Raw genomic sequence first — 23,900 nt, 5'->3', positions numbered from 1 at the left:
AGAGTCTTCATGAGTTTTGTGAATCTCACTTTGTATAATGTTATCATTTCTGTTCTTGTCACAAAAGTTCCACAAGGTCCCAATTCTTTGCTAAATTCAACTAAAGTCACCTCAGCAGGTATAACTGTAATATTATAAAGGTGAGCCATCTAGGCAATAGCAAATACCCACATCAAGATTAGAGAGGGAATATGCTGCAAAAACAGGTATCAAGTTTCTATGCTATGTATTTTCATACCAAGAAAATGTTGCAAGAGAATAAAATTATATCCTCAAACTCTGGAAAATTGATTTGCAAAGAAACTTAAACTCAATTTTAAGGAGTCATAACATGATTCACAGAGCTCAGTCATGCCGACATCAATTACAGCAGCTCCTGATTGAATCAGTTGCTTCAACCATGACCAGCTATTCCAATCATTAAGAATCCCAGGTCAGAGCAGTGATTTGGAAATTGAAACTTTGATCAGTGATCACCCTACAGAAAGTTAATTTTGGCAAGTGTGTGGGCACATACTCAGAGCATTTAGTGGAGCAGAGCAATCAATATATGCTGAATACACATGTTCTCTGTATGTTTGACTTGGGGCTATAATGCAAATGTCTCTTGAAAGCAAACTGCCCTTAAATCTTGGATATTTCAATCATTACCATCAAAATGGACAGCACCAATTTAAACTTCCCTCACTTGTTTTCTCATTTGCTCATGTAAAGTTTTGTATATGTGTGATAAATTCAATTACAGCAAGAAAATGGACTTTGACATTTTTCAAAAGGGAGTTGTAAACAATCAGACAAGCCCATGTGGAAGAGACTTTTGCGAAAGGACATGCTAAAATGAGTGTTACAGTGGGGGAAGGGAGACAGGGTACATTTCATTGTAACTTCTAACTTTTCTCATTCTATCAAGAATAGGCATTATTTCTAATATGATGTGAAAGGAAAGAAAATTACATTTCTCACAATCATTAAGATCATTTCATACATCTACACACAATTGAAAATTATCTGTTAACCCAGTGTCTTGGTTGTGAGATGGCTTAGTGTGGAGGAAAAACAAACTATTCTAGGAGTCAGAGAAGTTGATTTTGAACCCCAGCTCAGTGACTTCCTACTCCTTGTGTGGTCCCAGACAGTCATTCCACCTTTCTGGGTCTACTGTTTTCTCCTCTCTAAAATGAAGGGGTTGGACTAGATGACATGAAACATCCCTTCCAGATTAAGGTCCTACCCTTTTCTATTTGCTTTGTGAGATCCTCAAGGTTTCCTTCCGCCTTTGATTCAGTCATTGTTTGTTCAGCCAAAATGAAAATGAGGGCTCCTTCCCCAGCATCAGTTTTCTTTTGTGGAGCTGATCCTTCTTAAAGATGACAAGATCAACATATTGTAAGAATGAGGAAGAAGGTAGACATGTTTGTACCATAAACACTGCTTCTGGTAAACTTACATATCACCCATAGACAAGTCTAGAGTTAGCAAATTTGACTCCCAGGACAGACAATTCAGCAAGAAATGGAATCCTCAATCAACTTTTTTATCAATGATGTAAAAATAATACAAAAAGTAATTAAGACAAAATCACTTGAGAAGGAAGGACAATTAGTAGGGTGTAGATGATTGCGGTTAACATATGAGACCTCTGGTAGCATCCTATTTTAATCCATTGATACAGCTAAGCAGTTACTACAAGTAGTGATTTCTACACTACTAAAGGAATGCATGTGCTATCAATATATAATGCAATTTACTTTTTAAAAATTCACAATCTTTAAGAAGAAATATTTTAAAGCATATGCCCTTGAAATTTTAGTGCCCTTGCATAGAGACAATATGTACACATACATGTAAACGAAATGATACAGTATATAAAATGAAACATATAAATGAATATATAAATGAAAATATATATAAATGTTAATGTATAGGGAGATGTTATTCCTACCCAGGTAGGGGCAGGGGAAGGAAAAAAAAGACTTTATGCCTGAGTTGTTTTGAAAGAAAGAAGGCATTCTAAAAGGCAGATGTGAAGATGGAATACATTACAGTTAAAAAAACATGTATTAATAAGGCTAGATAGATCCCTCCTACATTTGTGGAACAAAATTTCAAAGAATGGAAAGAGTAATCCCTTTACATTCATTTATTTTTGCATAAACTTAGTATATTCATGGGTGTACAGACCATCTTTCTATTTACTATTAGTAGATTGATTAGAATTCAGGTCTCAAATCCACTCTCAGACACTTACTAATTTTGTGACCTGGGCCAGTTATTTAATCTCTTCTTGCCTCAGTTTCCTCATCTGTAAAATGGGGATGGTGATCACAGCTACCTTCCAGGGTTGTTTAGGGGTTAAAATGAGATGATATTCACAGAGTGCATTGCCAACCTTATAGAAATGCTAGCTGTTATTATTATTATTAAAATTATTTTCAATTATCATGGCTTTCTCCTGTCCCCAAAATGTAAGAAATTCATTTTCTTTCACTTTTTCCTTTGTGTCTTGTGCCTAAAATAGGGCCTGGTGCATAATAGTTAAGGAATGCATATTTGGTGATTGAAGAATATACAGTTGCATAGATTTCTTAATTGCTTTGTTCTTAACCTAAAATTAGGAGCTATCATGTCTGGACATGTTAGGAAGGGCAAGAACATCATTTGGAATTTGGGGCTATACAATGTACACATGGGAAGGCCTGTTGACCCCTGTGTTGGTGCTTTTCAGGTATCTGTGGTCAATCAGCTGGACATGCAAGTCATCGTCTCCAATGTGCCCCCAACACTTGTGGAGCAAAACATCAAAGAACTGACAGAGTAAGCCATTTCTGTTCATTTCTTGTCATACTGGCTCATTAGAGGACTTGAAAGTGTCAAGGTGGAAATTGAACGTAAACATATACATATATATATACACATATACATACATACACATACACATCTACATGCGTGTGCATATGTATGCATACAGTGTTGTACATATATAGGCTATATAATTTACATTCATACTCAGATACGTACATTTCTAAAGTGAGGCACCATAGATCATCCTGCCACATTCAAAAGTTCTTATCTTTGCTAGGAAAGAATATTTAGTGATTTAACTTATCAAAACCAGGTATGAACAGGGCTTATACACCTCCTTGAATCAGTCAAAGTTAATGAGTAGGAGACTTGGCCATACCATAAAGAATTTGCTTAAGAAAGAGGAGTTATCTCTTTCTCTTCAGTTGTCTGTAAGGTGCTCCGTTCTTCTTCGGTAGCTAAGGCCACGTTGAGGTGACCCCTCACTTCAGCCGGCGACTAGCACCACTACAAACAAGTTTCCTTATCCATCCACTAAAATGGCCGTCTCCAAGCTCGCTTGCATCTACTCCGCCCTCATCCTTCACGACGACGAGGTTATGGTCACGGAGGATAAAATCAATGCCCTCATTAAAGCAGCAGGTGTAAATGTTGAACCATTCTGGCCTGGATTATTTGCAAAGGTCCAGTCCAATGTAAACATTGCAAGCCTCATCTGCAATGTAGGAGTTGGTGGACCTGCCCCAGCAGCTGGTGGTGCTGCCCCTGCTGGAGGGGCTGCTCCTGCTAGCACAGCTGCCCCAGCTGAGGAGAAGAAGAAAGAGGAAGCAAAAAAGGAAGAATCCGAGAAGTCCGATGATGACATGGGCTTTGGTCTGTTTGACTAGATAATTTTTTGTAACATTAAATAAAAAGCTTGACTCAAAAAAAAAAAAAAAAAGAAAGAGGAGTTATCTCAGAACCAGTTGGAGAATCCAAGGTTTTGCCAGTGGAAAGGAAATAATAAAGTCACATAATGTTGGGAAGGACCAGTAGCCTGGGTCTACCAGTAGAATTGTGGTGGAGAAGGTTGATGTGAAGGAGAGCTATTGGTTCTACAGGCATCTTGGACCAGACTACTCTGGCTGATACCAACCTACCCAGGAAATCCTGAGAAAAGGTCTCTCCCCATCCCCATACCTAGTGCCTGTCTAGAGGAAAGGTGGAGCTATCCACCACCAGTACCTCTTATTTCTAGTTAGATTTTAGGTCTAAATGAAGTACTTATAAGTCATTGAACAAAATAAATTACTTTGCCCTAACACAGCAAGGGTATGCACCCAGGTCACAGTCACATGTACCTTCAATTTTAGTAGGAGCTGCTTCCCTTGACTCCTCATGAGAATGTATCTGGTCATCAGATAATCAGGGGATGGTCCTTTCACACTTTTTATTGTCCAGTCATCTCAGTCATGTCCTACCCTTTGTGACCGCATTTGGAGTTTTCTTGGCAAGATACTAGAGTGTTTTGCCATTCCATTCTTCAGGCCATTTTACAGATATAGAAGCCGAGGCCAACAGAGTTAAGCAACTTGCTCAGGGTCACACAGCTACTAAGTGTCTGAGACCAGATTTGAACTCAAGAAGATGAATTTTCCTGACTCCTGGCCTGATGCTCTGTCCACTGTGCCAACTTGCATAGTTCCCTATTACACTATCCATCCATATAACATATAATAGTATATTCTGGTTGGTTACCCAAGTATTTCCAACAACTTGAATTTTACCTAAACCATCCAGAGGCCAGGGGATAACTAGAGATAGATATTTATGTAAAGTTGTACAGAGAGTCTAACCTCTGATTAAATGTTAGTATGTTATTTTTTTTAACTGGAGGTGCCAAGCAATTATTATCTAAGATATTATCTAATCTTTTATCTAAGATAAACTCCTTAAAACAAGTAGAAAGAACCATGTGTAACTTAGAGGCCATAGTATTGTCCCTAGAATTAAAATGAGCTAATTATCATAATGGTATATTAAACATGTGGCTACATTATTCCTGGTAGAAGCAGCTAGATAACAGAATGGATAGAGCTTGGAGTTAAGAAAACCTCAGTTCAAATTCTGCCTCAGGTACTCATTAGCTCTGTAACCCTGTGCAAGTCATTTAACATTTCTCAGTCTCAATTTTTGCATTTGTAAAAAAATTCAAGATAATGATAGTGCCTAGAAATAATGTTTGTAAAACATTGATCATGGTACCTGGCATGTAGTAGGCATTTCCCTTTTCTGAATGATTCTGGATCATCTTTGTGGCCTTATGTAGACCAGGAAGTTCTGGAAGATAGGAGAAGCCTGAATGGCCTGAGACAACTGCATACACAGTGCTTTTAATCTTGATGTCTAATCACTTTTCTTCCAGTATATGTCAGGCTAATAATCAATACTTCCAGCTGCTATCAATATGTCTACCTCTCCATCCCTTATTCTGATTCATTCAACCAATTAGTCGATCAATAGACATTTATGAAGTGCATCCAGGGTGCCAGGCTCTGTGGTAGGTCCTGGGGATTCCAAGAAAAATTGAAAACACTCCTTGCTGTCCACAAGCCTCCATTCCAAATGGGGAGACAATATGCACACACATAAGATTACAAAAGATACACACAAAATCGATATAAGATAACCTTAGAGAGGTTCCTTACACATACTTGAGTGGTTGTATACACGCTTAAAAAAAGCTTCTAATATACTATAGATGAGGAAACCTGATAATTGAATTTTAGAGTTGTATGTGAAGCATAGGGTTGAGGTTCATAAAAATATGACCTACAGATAATTACCTTTTTTTTTGCTAGAAGTAAAATGCTATACTATTGAAATCTCAACCAGAAAACATAACAGCACAGATAGAGACAATCAAATAAATAAAGGGAAGCACTCTGTGGCCTATATGGAACCCATTTCCCAGCGATCAGATATATGATTAATCCCCTCTCTGTCTTTGTGACCACAATCTTCCACTATACCACTAATGAAAAGTCTTACCATGTCATGACACTGGCAGAAGTAATTAGGCCAAGCCATGGGAAACCTCCAAATATCACCCAACTGCTGGTAATGACATCTTTTCTTCCAAGTCTAAAAAATGCATTCCACGTAAGTGGGTATGTTATTTTGCAAAGCTATTTTTGTTGCTTTTCCCCCTGATTCTGTCGGGTCACTTGAATCATTGAGTTGCTCTGCGATAGAACATCTGTCATTGTTTTATTTGGAAAATGTCACCTGGCAATGTTAGGAAACAACGTGAGAGAATTCAATTAAAGTCCAAGAAAAACCTTCATATTAAAAGTGAAAATGTCTTTAAGGAAAGAAAAATTCCTCCTCTTTTTGGACTTGATAAGTTAATCAGAGTTTGAATTGAAAGGTGAAGGAAGTGGCTTGGTGAGAGACTAAGGAGGTCTGGAATGAAGCCAAGTTGATTGGATAAATAACCAGGAAATGCGCAGTCAGCTCTCCAGGCCAACATGACAGACAGCTCTTAATTTATTCAATTCCCCCTGGGGAAAAAGGGAATTAAGCTCCAAAGGTAAACACCAGTATTGACCTCATCTCATCATCAGAGACAGCCTTGAGTAAGTTACACCAAGAGGAACAAAAGCTCATGACAAGAGAGATATGAATTAACCTTATCTCCAGGAGATCTGTTGCCCTGAAGGAGTGGGAGAAAGTGAAACCTTGAGCAGAATTCAAAGATGTCCAATCACCTAAGTGCTTAATGGAGTTAGCCAACTACTCCTGCACCGGAGCCTAGTTGCCCAGTTGTCCATTATTTGACCATACCCATGTTGGTGCTAAAATATACTTCTAACCTTTTGGGGGAAAATAGAAGCAATTAATAGGTTAATAACCCTCACCATCAAAATTCCTTGAGAGAATAAGCTATATGTAATCCAAATGAGAATACCTGCCCAATTGCATTCTGAAGGAGATTTCTGCAATTTGAGAAATGCAACATCCTTAAGCACAAGCCGGGAGAGAAAATTCTCAATTTAATACTTTAGAGTGGATTTTTGTTGCTTAAGAAAATTATTTTGTCCTTAGCTTCATTTAACATAGCTTTTAAAATAAATTGGATATTGTTCCTTTACTTTTGGCAATTTTTATCTTCCATAAAATTTCCTTTGCTATTGAGCAAGTATTTCTTGTTATTATGTATCATAAATAGAAATATGCGTATATTGTTTTGTATGGATATCTGTATATCTATACCTATAGAAAAATATTTAATTATATAGATCTATACCTATACATGCATAGATACATGAGAATACATATGTGTATATCTATGTATATGTGTGTGTATATATGTATACACACACACATATATATACATGTATATACATATCCTCCCTTAGAGCATTATACTAATATACACATATGTATATATGTATATACATATATATGCGTATATATATATCTGTGTGAATATATGTTTGTGTGTCTGTGTGTCTGTGTGTCTGTGTGTGTGTGTGTAAAGCTTTTATATGGTAGAAGCTCAGCATGGCACTAATCTTTCTTATGCTGTAATAGATTTAATTCAGGTGAAACCCTATCTTGTGACCTAAAAACAAAAAGTCCATAAAATTACATACCAATTCAGTTATCCCATCATTGACTAGAAAACAAAAAAATCATATTGACAACAAAGCTTTTAATTTTATATGTTAAATACTGGGAAGTCAAGGGTAAAAAATGTTACATTAAATTGGAAGTACCTTAACCTTTACCCAGAAAGATGTTTTAATCGATGAATTTTGCTCATTGATACAGAGACCCTGAGATAAAGTTGAATCTAATAATTAAAAAATAAAACTGAACACTGTATTCTGACAATTTATACCAGAATCCTAGGCTGGTGATCGTTTTCCTGATTTCTACGACCATAAACTCTCTTAGATCTGTCCCCTTCTCCCCACTAGCAGAGCCACCACCCTCATTCAGTCCATTGACACCTTTTGCCTGGACTATAGCCTTCTAATTAATCTCCCTGTCTTACCCCTTCCCAATCCATTCCAACCCACAGGTGACAAAATAATCTCCCTAAGGTATAAGTCTGGCTACATCACTTGGCTGTACAAAATATTTAGTAGCTCCCTATTGTCTCTAACACAAAAAAGAAATTCCTCAGGTTGCTGTTTAAATGTCTTCATGATCCCACTACAGCCTCCCTTTCCAGGCTCATTTCACATGAATGCCGTTTATATTCAGTCTTCTTGCTGTCTCCCAAGATCAAAGTTGCATCTCCTACTTCCACACCTTCATAAGACTGGCTCTCATGCCCATGTTTTCCCTCTTCACCTACACCTCTTACAATTCTTATATTCCTTCAGGGCTCAACTAAATAATTCCTTGTATGGAAAACTTGTCCTGATTCTCCTTCTCATCAGTATACACTTTCTCCTCTAGTTATCTTAGACTTAGATAGTTCCTTCAGAGTAAAAACTTTTTTTTCTTGTTGCCTTTTTATCTTTGGCACTTTGCATAGATGATATTTAATTACTGGAAGTCAAATGGAATTACTGAATATGACTACAGAACTATTCTATTTAACTAATCAGCTCCTGTGGTCACAGGATTCTTTTTAAGAGTCTGTATCACCTAGGAATACAACGAACCCAATGAGGGAAGTTTAGTACAACCCAGCTCCATTAGAGAAAGTGAATATGGCTCAGAGGGAAGAAGTAAATGATCATGCTGGAGTCAGGAGGGATTTGCCAAACTGATTAAGTTGATTGTAAGCAAAAAAGATTTCTGACCCAGTCTGAAATGCTGCATTAATGAACAGCTACTAAGGAGAAAGATACCTACAGAGGAAGTGAGAAAGGTAGGGAAGGGTTATTTCTGAATACTCACTATAGATCTTAGAAATGGACTGCCTACTTTCTTGAAGATGTTAATCCCACATCCCGCCCCCCCCCCCAAAAAAAGGGAAGGAAGAAAAGGAAAGGGAAGTAAAGGCAAAGCAAGGCAAGGGAGGAGGGAAGGAAGAAGATAAAAGAGAATGGAAAACAGGGTAAGGGAAGAGAAGGGAAGGAAAGTAAAGGAAAAGGAAAGGAAGATGTAACACCAATGCTGCTAGGAGGTGCTGTGGACCCATAAGACCAACACCACCAGCACACAGGAGGGCTGCTAGCACAGATTCTTTGATCTGCTTTTCTAAGGGAAGCAACTTTAAGGGGTTTACAATTAAACTTTAATTAAACATGCTTATGCCATTTGCTTGGTTCAGGGGACAAAGTAGGGACCCTGAACTTCAGAGAAAACACAAACAGAAATTACAAGCAGAAATTATATAAACAGAGCAAATAACACAAATCAGCAGTCAGGGCTTCTGTCTGTCTGTAGTAGTACATACATAGTTGCCAGAGAGAGAAGCACCAACATCTGGGTTTTCAAGACAGAGGCAGGTAGGCTCCTTAACAGCTACCCAGAGTCACATCTGGCAAAATCACAGGAGCACTCTTCCAATGAGTGAGTCCCAAAGCATAATGCTAACCTCTGAGTATAAATCTGCTTCTTCAGGGTCGGAGGGCATCACAATCATGTGACTCAAACTCACATGACTTAGGCTTTGTTGTGACTTTAGCAGGTCATCAAAGACTCTTGATTCAATCAAAGACTCATCAAAGGCACTTGATTTCCTTAGTGCTCAGAAGCACTCCAAAAGAAAAAAAAAACAGCAAAAAGTCCCACTTTTGTGGCCATTAACGAAGGGAATGCAAGGCAAGGGAAAAGAAGTTTGTCTAAATTTAAACTAGATAGATAGATAGATAGACACATACGCAAACAAATTTTCAAAATTAGCAATGACTATCAAAAATGGGTCAGCCATTCTATTCTAGAAACATCATAAACGATGTATGACAAGACAAATTGTAGTTGAGAATTTAGGTCTTCCTCAGTTATTCATGCAAATACTTTTCCAACCTACAAAAATAAATGAAAAAGCCTGATGTTGGTCGACCTTCACGGAGGCCATTGTTTGTTATTGATTTACCCAATGGAGCTACTCTGTTTCCATAAAACATCCCCACTTTGTTTCTACATAATTAACAGGGAAATTTTAAAAGAACATTAAACAAAACTTTATTTAAAAAATATTCATTCAACAACATGTAATTCTGATATTGGATTTAGAGACTACTTTGGGAAGAAAACCCAAGCCCAAGTATCCATCATGGGTGTAAATAAGAACATGTGTTTGTATGCCTTTATAATAACTATACCTTGAAAGGAGAAATTGAGATAAAAGAAACATCAATTCTCCCATGGCATTTAATCTCATTCAACAATATTTAAGATGCCTAATAGGAACATATCCAGATGCTTCATCTTCCAGTGTGCTAAAGGACTAGGACTTTACTCTCACTTCTTTGCTGCCCCTTTTTTTGCCCTTAGACACAGATTCTGTTATCACTGAGCCCTCCTCTTTATTAGACTCATGAGTTTATCGAGAATCACGGAATCATAAAATCACAGAATCTCAGATATGAAGGAACCTCAGACATCATTTTTACTCCAACACAACTATGAATAGAAATCCCATTTTAAAAGTGGATTTCTAATGCCCATGTGGAAATTTCCCAGAAAAGGAAAACTCTTTGCACTCCATTACACTTTAGGGCAAGAGGTCTGGAGCTGGGAAGTTTGTCTGGCATTAAACTGAAAACTACCTTTGCTTCTATTTCTGCCCTCTATGTTGTTGCTCCATGAGTTGCAGAGTATCATAAGGGATTTAGCACCATATTTCAATTCAAGGGGACCTGAGTTATGATCATGCCCTGATGCTTACTGGATGGATATGTGACCCTAGATAGGTCACTTAAATGCTCAACCTCAATTTCCTAATATGTAAAATGAAGGAGTTATACGTCAGCCTCAGAGGTCCTTTTCAACTCAAAACTTATAACCTATGATCCTCTGAGGCCAATTAGAAGTCTAATCCTTCTTAAATAAGAACACCTTTTAAGCCTTGAAGACAATCATCACAACCTCCCAATGGCTTCTCTCCTCCTGACTAAATGCCTCAGGTTTCTTCAAACAATCCCCCTATGAATCGAACTCTAATAGCCTCATTTATTTCACTGACCTTTCCAGAAGGCCAGTTAAAATACAAGCAGCAAACAATCCTTTTTTGAATAAATTAAAACCAGTCATTTCTTCAAAATTTCTTTCAAATGTGAAATCTCTATTAGCTCCTAGCTCCTAAACTTTAATTACCAAAAATTTTGCTGACCACATACCATTTAGAAATAAGTGTACTTAATGCAAAGACATATAGGGATTATCAAGACAGAAAAATGAGCAGCCTCATTTCTCTCAACTAATGGAGCATGGCCTCCCCCATGGCACATCTTATTAATAATATCCTTTGCTATAATAAGTCTGTAATCAGTGTAACATAAATTAAAAGTCAACTGTAAACATTAAGCATTAGCCACACATAAAATAATAAGATGTTAATGCTTTTTATTTCCCAGAATGTGCCTCTATTAGTGATGGAGGGGAAAAAATGGAATGCTCCCCTCTTGACAATCTTAGTAATTTTTTTTTTTTTTTGGTGCTCATTCTGAGGGAGTTTAGCTGATATTTTAGGGAAATTTGCATTTTCTATCTTCATTATCATCCACTATTTTGGAGGAGATCTAGTTTTCTTCAAAGGACAAATGAAGCAAAATTTCCTACAGAACTTGTTTCCACCCACAATAGAAAAAATATTGAGTATTCTTGAGATTTGCCTGCTTGTACACATGTAGACACAGGCAGTAAGAAATAAATTCCTTGAAAATTGGATTATTTAGGGTTTGTTCTAAATCTCTGAATCCGTAGTGTTCAACACAATACATTACATTACAGTAGGTCACCAATAGGTATTTCAGTAATTGAAATGAATTAAATTGAATTGGGGTTGAGGAATTGTCTGTTAAGATATGAGGGTATTAGTGGCTAAGACTGAATGGGCCGAATGATTTAAGTACTTAGGGAAATTCCACACGTAGTTCAATACTTAATCGATGTTTCTTTTGCTGACACTATAGGATATAAGTTCCTTGAGAATAAGAACATTTTTTTATTTTTTTTTTTGTTCTTAAGTGTGCATGCACAGTGCTTGACAAGGTATCTGGTACATACTATTTAATAAATGCTTCTTGATTCACTGACTGATTGTTATGGGTTCATAGAGGAGCTATATTTTTAGTATTTCCCCAATTGAAATGCAGATCAATTTACTGATTTCTGAGCTGGGGAGTTTTGGACGCTCCTGGGAAATCTGTTGGGATGTGGCTTTCTAGGTCTGCATTATCGGGCAGACAGAAGAGTTCACCTGTTTATTGCAAAGGCAGGTGATCCATGACTTTCACTCCCTGTGCTCTGATTTTGAAGGTTAAAATGCTCAATGCAATATGAATTTTCAGGCACTCATGGAAGGGATGACATATCACAAACAAATGAATAATTTCCTCATCCTAGAGGCTCTAAGTGCTATTCTGAATATTAGTTTAAAAGAGTGATGTGATGACCTTGAACACTGTGGGGTTTAAGTAGCAACTCTTTAGCAATGCAGATCCCAAAGCTCCCATGTCTTAGTAACAGCAACAACACCAACGTTTATATAACACTTTAAGGGTTGCAAAGTTGTTACAATGATATTTTATTTGATACTCACAACAAGAATATGGGATGGGTATTATTATCAACACTTTAGAAATGGTCAACATGAGTTTTAAAAACATTAAGGCACTTACCCAGACTAACACAGAAATTGTCTGAATCAAAATTTGACTTTAGGTCTTCCTGACTCCAAATTCATCACTCTATCCACTGCAAAACCTCCCTCCTTCCAAGTAGATCATCTTCATGAGTTAGTATGACTGAAACTGCATGCTTTGATGACCACACAATTTTGAATGGTAAAACCTTCTGACCAACTAGGCCAAACCTGCGGCATCCAGCATAATACTTTATATGAAGGACAGACATAAATATTCATTAAATTAATTGAATGACAGGTACGCTGCACATCGCTAAGATTTTGTTGAAGACTGCTCATGTTGCTAGATCCTGCTAGGATTTTTGCCCCCAAACAGAAGCCAAAAAATTCTAGAATTGCCTTCATGCCACAATTCAGAATGTAACTGTGCTGGGGTGTTTATGTGTGTTAGAGTGCGAATTTACAGGGCATGGATGGCACTTGAATTAGGAACTTAGAAAATAAGAGAGTTTGGCACCCAATTAACAAAAATAATTAGTCATAATAGTAAGCTATCAGATGAGACTTGTTTCTTTCCTCTTTTCAGTCTTCTCCCAGCTGAACTACTTGTTAGAGCCTTACCTTTTTCCTCAAGACACTTTTCATGCTGCTTGCCCTCCAAGTGCTTTATATTCCTTGTCATCCAGGGCCAAAAATTTCAAGTTACTCCTGTGAGCCAATTTTTGCATTGCTGCTGGGAACAATCTCTAGCCAAACCCCTTCCTAGAAGTACCATGTGGAATTACAGCAAGAAGCAACAAGGTATAGTGGGTAGAATGTTGGACTTGGCATCAAGAAAATCTTGGTGAAAATTCTGCCTCAGACATTTACTATGTGTGGACTGTGTGACTCTGGGCCTCAGTATAAAATGAAAAGGTTGGATTCAATTGGTGCTAATGTCCCTCCCAGGGCAGCTATGGATAGAATGCTGGGCCTGGAGTCAGGAAAACTCATTTTCCTAGGTACAAATCTGGCTTCAGACACTTTCTAGTTGTGTGATCTGTTTGCCTCAGTTTCCCCATTTATAAAATGAGCTGGAGAAGGAAGTACCAAAGTACTTCAGAATCTTGCCAAGAGAACCCCAAATGTGGTCACAAAGAGTTGGACATCACTGAAAAACAAATAAACAACAACAAAAACAAGGCCCCTTTTGGCTCTAAACTTAAAATCCTATGAACTATTGTAGCAACAATGTGGTTCTCAGCTGCTGTGGGGTGTAAGACCCAACAAGACCAGCACCAGGAGCTGCCAGCACAGGTTCTTTGATCTGCTTCACTAAGGAAAGTAACATTAATGGGTTAACAATCTTACTTTAATCCAACATACAAATATCATTCACTTACTTCAGTAGGAAAAGCCAGCACGCTGAACTTCAGAGCAAATAAGAAGGATGGTGATAGGATTGAAGGGGGCCACCAAAGATCTCTTATAAAAATCTAGATTTGAGCTGAGATTTGAAAGATGTCAAGGGAACCTTGAGATAGAAGTGAGGGGTACTGGGGAGCAGTTCTGATGGAGGACAGTTATAAAGATCCATAAAAATGCTTATGGGAAGGAAAATATTGACTTTTGCTGTACAAGAATTTCCCCAGGAGAAAAGAACAATTATTTTCTTAATGGAAATGGAACAGGGTTATGGAAATAGACAATTTGATGATTTGGCCACATTTCTGGGTCATGAAATGTGAGAACCAGAGTCAATTTTGATCGGGATGTACAAAACACCTTGCACCAAAAAGAACAGATATTTGAAATATGAGTGTCATTCAACTGATATAATGACAGATCATATGTTTATGTATGTCTTCATTTTTCCCTATAAATGCCTTCTCCCAAACTGGGGCATTATTCTCTCCTTTTCAGTGCAAGCCAGTGTTCCCAGAAGTTAAACAAAACTGAATGTATTAGCATTTAGGGACAGAAAGGTAGAGAAGATAATTTTGTTTATGTAAACCATAGTTTATAAAAAAAATAGAAAATATAACTTTTACAGAGGGACAAAAATGTTTTTCATAGCATTGATTCATGACCTTCACATTTAGAATATGAATAAAGTGGCCTTTGAAAATGAATCAACATTATCTATATTAAAAACTACATCAGACTCTAAGGTAACATGCATTGGTATTGATGAATGGAGCTCTTAGTTTGTGTGTTGATAATAATTCCATTTCAGCTGATCATTGCTCAGTGTGGTGAGAACACAGTTAGACTAGATATCCGAAGAACACTTTAATATTTCAGGGACTCAGTCATATTAATGGTTTGAAACAATTCTTTCAGACTGCTAGCCCTCAAGAATTGCTCAACTAGGCTAGCAATTGTGGTTCAATGAAAGCAATGCTGAATAGTGAGTCAAAAAACCTGTATTTGAATCCCCTTTCTATAACATTCTACCTTGCGATACTTCTCTTTTGTTCTTAGGTTCCTCATTTGTATGTGCCGGTGAGTTAGTGAGTGTGTGTGTGTGTGTGTGTGTGTGTGTGTGTGTGTGTGTGTAGAGAGAGCCAGAGCCAGAGAGAGACAGACAGACAGAGAGAGACAGAGAGACAAAGACAGAGACCAAGACAGAGAAAGACATATAGACAGACAGAGAAAGAGAGGGAGCGAGGGAGGTAATGAAGAGAGGGAAGAAGAGGAAGAATTGGGCAAAAGGACTTCTGAATCCTAAATTCTATCAAACGAGATATGTGTGCATTGAACATAATAAGTACTTACAAATACTTCTTCCACTTAAATCTATGACCCCATGAAACTTCTCATTAAAAAATTAATTATGTTTATTCCCTTGTTCCACTGTTACTTTATTGAAGGGACCAATATTGTGAGTTTTCCTCATTTCCCTTTAGTGTACTTTTCTCTCGCATCTTCAGTCTCAAATTTTCCCTTTTCCTTCCTTCCTCACTCTCACTCTCACTCCCTCTCTGGCTCTGTCTGTCTCTTTTTCTATCTATATGTCTCTGTCTCTCTCTCTGTCTCTCTCTGTCTCTGTCTCTCTCTGTCTCTATCTCTCTCGGCTCCTTCCCTTTAATCTGCATATGTGCTCTGATAGTCCTACCCTAAAAAATACAATGATAATATCCAGCATTTATGTAGCACTTTAAGGTTTGCAAATTATTTCCCAAATACTCTCCCATTTTGTCCTCAACATAACCCTGCGAGGTAGGTGATATTATTATGCCATCTTAGGGATAGGGAGAGGATGAGCTGAGTTACCCAACTATCTGGGTCCCTATTTAGGCAGCTGGGTCTACTCCCAGGTTATATTTGTCCTTCATTTTCAAAGAGGACCACGGCATCAGGGAAATGATGACATGACTTGCAATGATAACTATTTGTCTTTCGAACAGCAACCCTAAGGGCCTTCCTCTCCCAGCTTGATTTTTTTTTCTTTTTTGATTTTTTTTGAGGGGGGGAGGCAGGGCAATTGGGGTTAAGTGACTTGCCCAAGGTCGCACAGCTAGTAAGTGTGTCAAAGTAAGTGTGTCAGGTGTCTAAGGCTGGATTTGAACTCAGGTCCTCCTGACTCCAGGGCTAGTGCTCTACTCACTGAGCCACCTAGCTGCCCTCTTTTTTCTAATTAAAGGGGCCATTTCTTGAATCACTTCATAAAGAGGCCTATTCACTGAATGAGCATTACCTCACTCTAAGTGAGTACATGAAAAGGCCTTAGTCTTAAAGGTCCAGGGTCTTCCATTGCATCCTGGGTCATTTCCAGTCATCCTGATGAATATCAGGTCACAGGATCCAGTTGGTTCTGGAGGAGAAAGTGAGGCTTGTGACCTTGCACAGCCTTCCCTCACTCACATCAAAGTCAACTGCAAGTCATGTCATCATTCCCTGATGCTATGATCCTCTTTGAAAATGAAGGACAAACACAACAACCGTCTTAGGGATGAGCAGATAGAGTCAGAGATTAAGTGACTAGCTCTGTCCACCTATTCTTTTTTGGCTCCACTCACCATTCCTGTAATGTTTCAAATGAAACTCCTGCTCCTCTGCTCTCCATTCTCCGATATGTATTGTCATCCTATGAGAACATAAACTCTTTAAAAGCAGGGACTTTGTTTTGTGTATGCTCCAAATGCAACACTTTCCTGGGCACATAGTAAGCACTAAACAGATGTTTTGTTTCCCTGAATAAATGCTTGATAAATAACTTTGGATTTCTAGAAAATACTGAGATAGGTAGCACTGTAGAAGTGGAGGTGAGATCAAGTGCTACAATGGTGGGGATAACAGGGGTGAGGAGAGGGAACATTTCTTTCTTGGAGATGAGACATAGGTTCAAGATATAGATAAAGAAGAAGAAACCTAAAGAAATTCTGGAATGGCCCAGATCCCAGTAAAGTCGAAGATGGCTGGGAAACCTTTGAAGTATATTGTTTAGATGTGTTTACTTTCGAAAAATCTGTTAATAACAAAAATAATGATGTTAGTGATCAAAGTCTATAGAATTATTCTTTGTGTTCTTTGAGAGTCAGAGCAGTCAATCCTATAAATAAAATCTATATTTAAAATACCCCATTTGTGAATAGGTACACATTAGGCAGGCTGGTGTTCTAGAAACTAGTAAGGCCTGTTTGTCTATAAGACCACAGAAATTAAAGTTAGTGGAGACCTCAGATATCATGCAGTCATGGAATTCCAAATAACATGCTAGAATAGGCCATAGAAGCCAGCTAGTCCATGAGCAACTGAGGCCCAGAAAGGTTAAACCACTTGTTTAGAGCCATACAAGTATTAAAGAGTGATACTGGGATTTAACCTCAGATTCTCCGACTCCATCCACTGACCACAGACTTATTACTTGTAAGAAATTTACTAGTAAGAAAAAAGCAAGTAAGCCTTGCTTTATTTTAGGATTTTGCTTTACAATTTCTAAGATTCTGTCAGTGACCACAAAGGAAAAAAAATACTAAAGCATTGGAAAAAGGACATTATGGAATAAAATCTGTTACAGTAAAAAAAAAATAAGGAAGGCAGTTGGGAATATTAACCATGTCTGTAATTCCAGGCTGAGTTTGATAGGTTGCTTGGGAGTTCTGAGCTGCAATAAGCGAATGATAGTCAGGTGTCTCAACTAAGTTGGGCATTGATATGGTCAACCTCAGCAAGCAAGAAGCTAATGTGTTGTCTAAGGAGGGGCAAACTGGCTCAAAGTAGAAATGAAGTAAGTCACAGCTTCTATACCAATCAGTATCAGAGTATGGCCTTGAATGACCAGTGCATATCTAGCCTGAGGGAGATAGGGAGACCTGGTCACCCCGCCCCCCCATGAAGGGACAATGATGAAAGAGCAAAGAATTATTGTAACCCAGCACTTGGTCATTGTTCTTTCCACCTCAGTGTCTCTCTCAGTGGGCCCAACACAAATCAGTAGCCACACAATCCAAGTTTACTTCAACAGCACTTTTGTGCCACCTGATGTGAGGATTTCTCTGACTCCAGATCCCCAGCGGAGGTGTATCAGAATAGGCTTCATGGGCACTTCTTCGGGAGGGTGTGATGGGATTTTTTCCCAGATATGGCTTAGAGTAGACGGTGCCTTTCATTTCTGATTCTAGGATTCTGAAAATGTTGAGAAAAACTGATTAACCTTTGACTGCTACTATTCCCTGGTCCCGAGATCCAGACTTTGAAGATAAATACTCCAATACTCAAAGGATATATAATATTTTTGATTCGGACATGCCCTTACCCCTTCCCAGCAAATCTTGTTCAGCTCCTGATGTGGACAAGAAGAAAAAAATAATGATGCATCCTAAAATGGTCTCTGGGCTTTAGGCTATAAACACAGCAAATAAAAAGAATGATCTATGAAAGCTGCCTCCTTTTAACTGAGGCACGACAAAAGTCCAGTGCTTCTCTGACCTACAATCTATTTATCTAACTGCTTTGTGAGATCATTGTTAAACTTCTAGTTTTCTTTTTTTTTTACTTTTCTGCTCTTCTATTTTGCAACTTGGTGAGCTATTTCATTGTGTGTTCTTACTATTCATAGGAAAGCCCTTGATGCCAATGATAGAGGCCATCCCAAAGTACAGGTTAGATGATATTGCTCATTGGCTTAATCAACTCCAATGAATCCTTATTGCTTCCAGAATAAAATCCATATGTCTGTATTTGATATCTATGACCCTTCCTGAGCTGACTCCACCTTCCTTTTCCAGGCTTATTACACCTCTTCACCAACCTTCTATCTACTCTGTATGTCCTTTAAGGTACCTACTTATGCATATCTTGTCTTTCTCATTAGAATATAAGTGATTCAAGGTCAAAGACTTTCTCTTTTGCTTTTTTTCTTCAGATTCCCCAATGCCTCACACCGTACAATGCTTGTTCATAGGAGATCCTTAATAAAAGCCTTCATAAAAGACAGACATTCATAACCTGACTCTATTGCTTCAATTAAACTCAAAAACCATTTTAAAATACCTACTTGAAATGCGCAGAGAGACACTGAGTGCTGACCTCACCATCAGAAAGACTTGAATTCAATTCTTGCCTCTGATACAAACTTTGTTACCCTGGGGAAACCCCTTACCCTCTCAATGTTCCGGCAACTCACAATTTAGAGATCTAAAGCTCAAAGATATCTCAGAGGCCCTCTCCTCCAACCCATTCATGTTATAAATGAATAAACTGAAGCCAAGGAATGTTGAATGACTTCCTCAAGGTCATACAACCGTAAACATCAAAGGAGGTGGTGTGCCAGAGCAAGCTCTTACAGGCGGGAGCTATTTGTGAAGTTTTCTGTGTGAGCAGTTAGAGTTCTGAAATTGTCAAATGCTCCAAACCAGGCCTTAATTTACCATTTCATTGATTCCTAGAGTCAAGAAAGCAATGGAGAAAATGTTAATGCAGATTAAACTTAAAAGTGTGCATGCCTTTTCAGATAGCTTCTTGTTAAGCATTAATCAGCACAGCCCTGTTTGAACCCAGGGCCATCAATTTCAGGGCTGGGGCTCTTTCCAATGCACCATGCTTCATCTCTAGAACTGTAAATTCAAAAGCCAGAACTAGTCTGCATTGTTATGGAGAGTTTCCTCCCTGGCAATTTACTACAATAACTAAATCAATTGTGTAAGACACTGGGATTTGGGGAGTGGACCTGGAATCTCATCAGCCTTTAGAATTCCTGATGAGAACAATTCTTCCAACAATGCAGATTAGCAAGTTTTTGTTTTGTTTTGCTTTGTTGAAAGTTATGATCTGATCAGTAAACTCCAGTAGCTTCCTATTTCCTCCAGGATCAGATACAAAATACTCTGTTTGGCATTGAAAGTCATTCCTAACCTACGCCTCCTGCTTTTCCAGTCTTCTTACACTTCATCCCCTTACCTGTGCCCTTCAATTAAGTGACACTTGAGTCCTAGCTGTTCCACAAACAAGACATACTCTTCTACCCCTTGGCTCTGTGCATATTCTCTGCCTGTCCCCCATGCCCAGAATGCTCTCCCTCATACACTCCAACTATTGACCTCTCTGGTTTCACTTGAAAAGATGAAAATTTCATCTTTTACTGGAAACTTTCCCCAACACCCATAAGTTTAGGGCCTTCTTCTGCTAATTATATTCTATTTATCCTGACTAGAGCTTGTTTTTATCTATTTGTTGACATGTATTCTCCTCCATTAGACTTTAACCCCTATGACTGCATGGCTTGTCCTTTGCCTCTGTTTGTTCTTCTAGCACTTAGCATAGAGCCAGCCACATAGTAGGCACTTAAATGTTGATTGATTGAAGTGATTTGCCCATGGTCACATCACTAGTATATGTCAGAGAAAACCCTTGTACCTCAGGCTTTCTAGCTCTAAGGCTGGACCTCAAGTCACTATGCCATGCTGCTTGTCAAATTAAATATAATTTACAATCTACAAGTACATCTGTGTTGTATGAAGTGCCATATAATCAGATGAGGAAGAAATTTCTTCTGGCTAAGGGAATAAGAAGAATGGAGCCAAATCTTATGCATGCATAGGGTACCAGCATGTAGAGATGGGACAGGTAGACAGAGGGAAATCTCAAGAATAGGAAGTAACATAATTACTTAATCTCACAGAGTTTGGCAAGCTGTTTGTCCTTTGTAGCATCTTCTGTTGAAAGGGGCATTAGAGACATTTTTACATCCAAGCGTCCAACTTCAGTATCAAGAATTGATTGAATTCAAGTCCTTCCTCCATCCTCCTACACATACCATGTGACCCTGGGCAAGTCACTCTCTCAGTGGCACAGGCAATTCTCCTACTACAGAAATCAAACAATCATCAGATTTTAACACTTTAAGACAATCTAATTCAAAATCACAATTTTACAGATGAGAAAACCTAGTAGCTATGTAGATTGCTATAGGTCAATAGCAGCAAACTAAGGACTAGTATCTATCTTTGACTCCAGACAGACCCATGAGTAAATAAGCTGCCAGACCCAGCTTGGCTCAACAAAGAGAATACTTCACAATTTTTCCTCAGCCAGCTCCATGGATTGGGCCTTTGTTAAAGAATTCACATTTCAAAAATAAGCATCCAATGCTTGGTCCATTTGGCAATTAAGTTGAAGAAAATAAAATATTCACCTCTCACCCCTGAATTGTCAAGTTGCATCCTGCAAACTCTAGGTATTGGCTGTTTGTTTCCTTTTCTTTTTCACACTGTGAGCACGTCTGGAGAATCTATTTCTTTAGATTCCTGAGTCTTACTACATTGCAGCCTACTGTCAAGCTGTAGATAAGTCAATCTTGGACTCTATTCAAGGTTGAAGAATAAGATCCTTCATTAAAATTCAGAAGCATCATGATGGAGTGAATAGAGAACCAGCAATGAAACCAGGATACCTGAATTCAAGTCACACTTACTCAAACACCATAGCTCTGTGACCCAGGGCAAACCATTAGCTTCTCAGACCTCTAAGACAGGAATGTCAAACTCAAACAGAAATGGATCCCTGAAGGCCACATAATTGACTTATAAAGCCACAAATTGACATTATCTATGCTTTATTGTGTTTTTAAACATTTCCCAAATGCATTGCAATCTGGTTCCTGCTTGACTGCTCCCATTGGCTACATGTTTGAAACCTCTGCTCTAGACAACTCTTTAAGACTTTAATTTGCAGCAAATGTGCCTACCTGGATTGGGAGAGGGAGTTTCTTCTCCAAGGAGTTCACTTAACAAATAGCATTGCAGGAATGCAAGTTGAAATTCTTACCTATCAAGTGGTTTCATACTGTGGACCCAAACGTAGCATCATAGTGAGTCCTTGATATAGCAAATTTTCAAATGTCTTATTTCTTATATTAATTGTTTTTCTGGATAAAACCTTATTAATATAATATTTGATGCTATAATACTTTGTGACTCAATCACAAGAGAAAAGAATGCAAACTTAAAACTAAAAGAAAAGTAAGAAATGTTATATTTAACTGAATGATGATGTAATTACAGAAATTATAGTGGGCTCCTACCTGAGACTGTACTTCATTTATTCATTCAATTTAAGGGTCCTTATGTTGTCCAGAGGATAACATATTACTTCAGTATTGTCATCATTTATCACCATCACTATTATTTTTGCTGTTATTGTTAATATTGTTGTAATTATGAGTAGTCTGTGCCTCTCTCTTTTATATTATCCTTTACCTGCTACTCACTCTGGATTTAGCTGTTGCCTTCATCTGAGTTACTTCTGAAGTGGGTAGATGGCATTTTTTCTAAGAGCTCCTATTTCTTCTCATGCCACCCATAAGAAGAACAGGTGTTCTATTCCATGTGATCCAATGCCTTGGCATCGATCCCATAAGTCATGGACCAAGGAATTTATCATCCTCCTCCCCCATGAAGAAAAGTAGAACTAAAAAGCTCTGTGCCCTCATGACTTCTATAAATTGTTGACAGTTTTATTTGTAAAACACATTTGGCATTTCCCATGGGCCATTTAAAACTGAAATGGTATCATAAATTCCAAAAGCTCAGACGTAAACAGGACATAGTTGATGACCTCCCTATATATTATTATGCTTCTGTGATCCCTGGGGCAGGTCACTGTTTAGGAAATATGGAGATTTTTTGAAAAGTGATAAGATTTAGCTAGCAGGGCCACAAAGTTAGATACCACTATATTAGGGCCTAGTTCCTACACATTTAGATGGTCTCTCCATTTGACAATTCCTAAGAAACTGCATTTGCCTTCTGTTTTAATGGATAGGATTTTGGATCGCTATGTGCAAGATCAGATTCCTGGTGCCAAAGTTGTGGTGGAATCCATTGGAGCCCGGCGGTTTGGAGAAGCCTATTCTCAAGAAGACTATACCAAATCTGACCTGGTTGTCTATGCAATTGACCCCCAAACCAACAGAGCAATCAGCAGGAATGAACTTTTTAAGTAAGTACTTGAAACATATATTCAATATTTGCTCAAATCCATTGATGAAACTATCAATTAGACCTCCTCCAGTAATGCTAATCTTTGTCCATCCTTTGTGATCCTTGCTCACATAATCCCATGAGTTCACCCTAGGGTGTCCATCTAACATGCTGGGCACTTTTCTTGCTTTCACTTTGCAAATATATCCATGGAGGCACACAGGATCTCACTTAATGAATAACCCATCTATTTTTCACTCATGAAACTTCAAAGATATCCGTTATTATACTTCTCTTAAGTGATTCCTTGATTCTAATGTGTTGCACTATGCTTACATTCTTATAACAAACTGTAAATTAAAGCTCTTTACTTCTAGATGCCATGTACCTTTACAGTTCCATCAAAGCATAATCCGTATTGATTACCAGAGATAAAAAGGATCATAATAAATCACAATTCTTCACATATTTTATGCAAGCTATTTTTTTCTTTAACCTCAATGAATATTTCTGAGTTTATAGAATTAGTCATTTAACCAAATTTTCATGTTAACTATATTCAGAGACTGTGAGAATATTTAAAAGGAAAAAAAATGCTTAGGATATATAAAATTTAAGAGGAACTTACAGAATAGTGTAAATTTCTAACTTGAAATTTGCTTCTCTAAATTCCTTGCTTCTTTCCTCTGCATTCATAAAAAATAAGCCTCACCAAATAAAATGGGGATGCAAAGCTAAGCAGTGGTGTTTTTGAAAAAGATCTAAGGATTTTAATCGATGACAAGAACGCTATGCATTAACTGTTTCATGTGGGAGTCAAAAAAGTTAATATGCCCTTTGGAGTCATTGAGAGAGGCCTGGTGTCCAGGATAAGGTTGGCAATTATGATGGCAACTACTATGACAAAGATGATGATGACAACAATGATGCTGCTACTA

General features: G+C 38.0%; 2 protein-coding genes across 2 annotated transcripts in view; both read left to right on the top strand.

Moving 5' to 3' along the window:
* Window positions 1-23,900, top strand: part of PCDH15 (protocadherin related 15) — a 1,035,697-nt gene that overhangs the window by 963,481 nt on the left and 48,316 nt on the right. Inside the window, exons 27-28 of the mRNA XM_036735025.1 lie at window positions 2,726-2,814; window positions 22,805-22,981. Of these exons, the coding sequence (XP_036590920.1) occupies window positions 2,726-2,814; window positions 22,805-22,981 (266 nt within the window). The remainder of the gene's footprint in view (window positions 1-2,725; window positions 2,815-22,804; window positions 22,982-23,900) is intronic.
* LOC118828436 (60S acidic ribosomal protein P1-like) lies at window positions 3,342-3,723 on the top strand. The gene has a single exon (XM_036735027.1). The coding sequence runs from the start codon at window positions 3,342-3,344 to the stop codon at window positions 3,687-3,689; it is 348 nt and encodes a 115-aa protein (XP_036590922.1). The 3' UTR covers window positions 3,690-3,723.

The sequence above is a fragment of the Trichosurus vulpecula genome, chromosome 8 (assembly GCF_011100635.1).
Source record: "Trichosurus vulpecula isolate mTriVul1 chromosome 8, mTriVul1.pri, whole genome shotgun sequence".
In the NCBI taxonomy this organism is placed as follows: Eukaryota; Metazoa; Chordata; class Mammalia; order Diprotodontia; family Phalangeridae; genus Trichosurus; species Trichosurus vulpecula.
This window is presented reverse-complemented; position numbering and strand designations above follow the sequence as displayed.